Raw genomic sequence first — 5,228 nt, 5'->3', positions numbered from 1 at the left:
GCGGGTCTTTTCTGCCCGTGCGTGCCCGCTAGGGGGCGCGCGCGAGCAGAAAAAAATTGCCGTCTGGAGACGGCAACCCGCAGATGCTGCAGTGCCGTCCGTCCGTTTTTTTACTACGGGCGGACGGCAAGAGGTTAACAGAAGAAGTACAATTGGGTGGAGACATAATTCTCTCAATTTAGAAAACATTTTTCGGATGAAAGCAAATCAAAGATCTCAAATGCAAATGAAACCTGCATGCTGCACCAAGGCACTAAATGTGGAATATAACATGGGTACAAAAAATGAAAAAAAGGCCTCAGTCATGAAGGGGTTAAAGCTGAATTCCAAGTGAGGGTAAAATAAAAAGACATGCAGCATATCTCTGCAACACATGTTGTATCACTTTAAAGACCATGCACGTTCACAAAAGACATGTTGATCCTGCCAGAAACACTGAACTCGTCACTTCCTGTTGACTGACAACACACTACCTTTGCTGAACTGAAATCTAAAATGTGCTGCCCAGCTGTCTTTTTACAACCTACAGAACACCTTAAGGCCCCATATCATTGAGCGACATACCTTTTGGAGCGGATCCGCGCGACCGGGATAGCGCTACGTTCGAGCGACGGTAGCGCGACCTTCACCGTCGGGCTGCATTAAAAAATAGAAAAATCGCGCGACATCCGCCGAAAAAAGGGTCCTGCAGGTGCAACTTGCGACATGGAGCTGTACATTAAGACAGCTCCATTGAAAATCAACTTCTCGCGATATCGCGTGGCAAAAATGCACGATATCGCGGCGGAAATCCGCTCAGTGTGAATGGGGCCTAAGGCCTCTTTCACACTGGCTGCCCAATGTTATGTCTATGTGTGTATGTATGGCCAGCTGTTTATAACCGTTTCACTGACCCATTTCAAAGGACCTGATCAGGAGTAATCTCATGTAAACAGACACGTGTCCTTTTACATCTGATTCCCTATAGGCCGACGTGGGGTCCAGTCTTTTAAGTATGGAGGAAAACACTGGACGGACATGGATGTCACAGCGGTCACATCCGATCCGTACTGCTCTAATCAGGAGGGGATCCTTGCACAGTTCATCTCCTGATCAGCCCGTGTGAAAGCTGGGAGTAGTATCTGCCATGAATACAACTACGATCTACGAGCATCCCCAGCAACCACCCGGACATAGTATACCCAGCATTAGAGGAGGACCAATTCAAAGCACACCTCTCTAGTATGGTGCCTCATGGGTCTGTCTTTAGTTATACTTTAACCCCACCCTGTTCTACAACTATATAGTGGTCATTCAGTATAAAGCTGAACAAATACTATACGAATAGCAAATTTGTACAGGGATTGCCACTGTCGGCACCCTTTTGGCTGGCATCCCTTGATCAGCGGATTAAGGGCAGGTTCACACCATTTTCCAGACCAGACCTGGTCCGGAAAATGGTGTGAACATGCCCACAAAATGAAGAGACTGCACTGGTGGAAACAGAGGCCAGAAATAGCATAGGGATGCATTAGGATGCATTTTGGGCCTGGAAACAATCTGGTCTGGACAGGGCCGGCCTTAGGCCTTTCGGGGCCCTGTGCGAGAAAGCTTTACAGCGCCCCTCAGCGACCACACCCTTTAGTGGCCACACCTCCAGTAACCACACCCATTTTTCCCAATATCCGCACCATTTAAAGACTCCCATTTTGTTAAGCCGCGAAGAAACATTAAAAAGTACGATAAAAAGGAAAACTTTTATTCAAAGGTATTAAACTTGTCGGCACCATAAAAGTATTCTTATCAAAAAAAAACAAAAGAAGGCAAACAATAAATGTCAAACTAAAATAGAGTCTATACAAATAAAGTGTCAAGTTTTTCAACTACGTGTATCTAGAAAAGTACAAATAGAAAGCAGAACATAAAACCCAGACTATGTGTAAAATGAATGAATTACTATATGTCCGAATATACGAAAAATTTATTCGGGCACAAAATAATAATTTGTCTGAGAATGGTGGGCGGCCATATTGGCCACCGGCGTGTTCTGTGAATGTGTGCCACCATCTTGGAGGCGGGGAGCATGACGTTACATGACGCCATGCATGCGTGGCGTCAGGTGACGTCAGACGCTGATATTGGCCCCACCATCTTGGTGTATACCTAGATATACACCAAGATGGCGGCGCCCAACACTTGTGGTGTTATATGACGTCATGCGCCCTGCCTCCAGAACACGCCAATAGCTGAATCCAAAATAGCAAAATAGTGTACAAATGAATTGTTTTTAGTTTTCATTTATTTTCTGAATGGGGAGGAGCCTCTGTACTGAGTGCTTCTCCCCATTGAGGACATCTTGAATGAACAGACTGGATGTAAATCACAGCCTGTTCATTCATAACTGGGGACACATAGTACTATGTGTCCCCAGCTATTTACAAACACTGGAGTGATCAGACGATCGCTCCAGTGTTTGTCCTTCTCACAGAGGACCGGTAAGTACCACTGATATTTACTGATCCCCCGCACAAAGCCGCTGTCATCCTGAAACTGACAGGATGACAGCTGCTCCGATCTCCTACCTGCTCGGCCATCCTGACAGCGGCGGGTGCGGCGTCATGTCGGATGGCCAGCGGTGAGGGGGAGAGAAGCCGCCCCGAGGACGAGCTGTGTCGGCCGCCTGGCGCCTTTGTTGCCATGGCGCCCTGTGCGGCCGCACACCCCTAAGGCCGGCCCTGGGTCTGGAGATTATCTGGATGTGGTGTGAATGGACCCTGAAGGTGCCAGTCGGAAAATCTGCGAACAAACAGAGCGGGTAGCCACTGAGCTGCTGGCTCTGCTTGGGTATTCATTGAGAATACAGTAAAAACAGCGGGAGATTCCTCGATCAAACTCGTAAGTGTTGATTGAGGAATCTTTAATATTTTCTTCATTTAGCCCACAAGTTGAACGAAAACAATATTATAGTGTATGGCCAGCTTGAGTTGCCTGACCAACAGAGAGGCTTAGGAGGTGGGAAGAGGGTGGAAAGTGAAGACTCGCCCGATAAAAATGCACACCGCAGGTCCCAAAAACAATAAAAGCCGGCAACCATTTTCAGCAGCATGCAGACCATTGTGAGTGTTTGTACCCCCTGCACAGGACCCTTATTTGCCATGGTAACTGTCAGAGGGCTTCCATTGGTGCCAGTCATCTCGCACATGCACAGCAAAGTAATATTGTCTCTGCAAAGGCCAACCCTCAATTCCCTCATGTTTCCACTGCCTGAGCTCCCTTGCTGTTTCTTGAAAGTTGGTGCTAAGAACGGCAGTGTCTGCAACTCAGGATACAGATGATGACACTTCCTCAGTCATGTGACAGTGCATGGTTCAAAAAATTGGCTTGCTAGGCCTTGGCGCTAATGGGGAGAAGGTCAGATGATCTCCCATATCTGAAGTGCCGGGTAAGGCTAGGCCTGGACCATGCCACGAGGGAGCAAACAGTGGCAAGGAGGAGCAGGTAAGAGGAGTATAATGGGGTCTGAGGATGCCCTTTGCAGAGGCACAGTCACTCTGTGCTTGCAAGGGCAAGGTGGCAGTGTCTCTCAATACATATTGTATACTCTTAATTGGGGATGCACCGATATATCGGCCGCCGAAACATATTGGACAAAAATGGCACTATTGGCTAAATGCCGAAACTGCAATTTTCCTCCTGATACATCGGCGCATCGCTGGTTTCTTTCCTCCCCGCTGGGCGCTGCTCTGTGTCCCAGCCGGGAGGAGAGAAAGTCACAGCCAACCGAGCGCTGCGAGTGGTCGGCGTCTCCTCCCACACCGCTCAGCCGCCTATCACAGTCCAGCAGAGCGCAGTGGGGGGGGAGGGGACAGCCGGCGCTATCACCTCTGTGCTCCACTCGCTCAGCCTCCTGTGACAGCGTGTCAGAGAGGAGAGCAGGTACAAGCACTCAGTGATCGCTGAGTGTTCGTAGATAATTGAGGACATAGTATGTGTACTATATCCTCAATTATGAATGAATGGGAAGTGATCTACATCTCCTCCTGTTCATTCATGATTGTGGATATGGTAATCATACTATGTTATCAATTAACAGGAACACTCAGAGGATTCCTGTTCATTGATAACAGGGGATACAGAAAAAGAGATTGAGGACTCTGCGTTTTCAATCTCTTTTTCTATTTTAAAAAAGAAATATCAGGGGTCTGTTTAGACCCCCAATATTTCCCCAAAGCTTTCAGTTTGACCATTTTTTTATTTCGGTTTCGTTTCGGTTTTTACATTTCTATTTCGGTGCACCTCTGCTCTTAATTTACATTCATCGTCAAGAGGACGTTGCCGGAAAACACAAATCCACATACAAGCACAGCTGAGACCTCGGTGCATTAGGCAGGATTCCATGAAGCTAGAAGACCAGAAAGTATTCATTGGGTGAGTGAAATTGTGGTGTGTGATAAGCAGGAGGTGACTGGAAACACAAAGGTCTTCCCTGTACAGTCTCATCCCTTCTTCAAACACTATGGCCGCATCCATCTGTCACAGCTCCACCGTGACGTGTAATCAAATGTCTTCCCGGACTAATCCCGGCTATCCTTTATCCCCAACATGAAAAGCAGCCATTTCATTAGCAGCCCTCTCCTCCCATCAGGGACCCCTTACCAGCCCTCTCCTCCCATCAGGGACCCCTTACCAGCCCTCTCCTCCCATCAGGGACCCCTTCCTATACACCCCCATAGCAGTCCATATATGAAGACAACCTCGTCACCCCCCTGGTCTCCTCTCCTATACACCCCCATAGCAGTCCATATATGAAGACAACCTCGTCACCCCCCTGGTCTCCTCTCCTATACACCCCCATAGCAGTCCATATATGAAGACAACCTCATCACCCTCCTGATCTCCTCTCCTCCATAGCATTAGCCTACAGCTACAAGTCCATCATTAATACTTGATGACAGGATCCCACCACCCTCATCCTCCCCTTATAGACGTTCACTGCTTCACAGCAGTAGACATATAAAAAAGCCGCCCCATCATCACACCCCCTTCTCCACATAATAAAATGTACAGCTCTCAGCCGATAGGAAGACAAGACCCAGCATGCCTTGCAATTTGCGGGAAGGCAGAGCTTGCAGGGATGGCTACTCTGGAAGGGCAGCCTGGGACTTGTAGTGCTTCCAACTCAAGATGGAACTTTTTGGGTTTGCAGTCACTCAGGTGCCAGAGATGTGCCTACATAGGATGCTGAGACA

At 48.1% G+C, this 5,228-nt stretch overlaps 1 protein-coding gene across 1 annotated transcript in view; it reads right to left on the bottom strand.

Moving 5' to 3' along the window:
* Positions 1-2,599, bottom strand: part of LOC108801916 (pantothenate kinase 2, mitochondrial-like) — an 18,780-nt gene extending 16,181 nt beyond the window's left edge. The window contains exon 1 of the mRNA XM_018573824.1: positions 2,562-2,599. Within this exon, the coding sequence (XP_018429326.1) occupies positions 2,562-2,599 (38 nt within the window). The remainder of the gene's footprint in view (positions 1-2,561) is intronic.
* Between the last annotated feature and the right edge of the window lie 2,629 nt (positions 2,600-5,228).

Source organism: Nanorana parkeri, unplaced genomic scaffold, assembly GCF_000935625.1.
Source record: "Nanorana parkeri isolate BGI_ZX_2015 unplaced genomic scaffold, ASM93562v1 scaffold2556, whole genome shotgun sequence".
Taxonomy (NCBI): domain Eukaryota; kingdom Metazoa; phylum Chordata; class Amphibia; order Anura; family Dicroglossidae; genus Nanorana; species Nanorana parkeri.
Note: the sequence above shows the minus strand (reverse complement) of the source record. Positions and strands in the feature narration are given on the sequence as shown.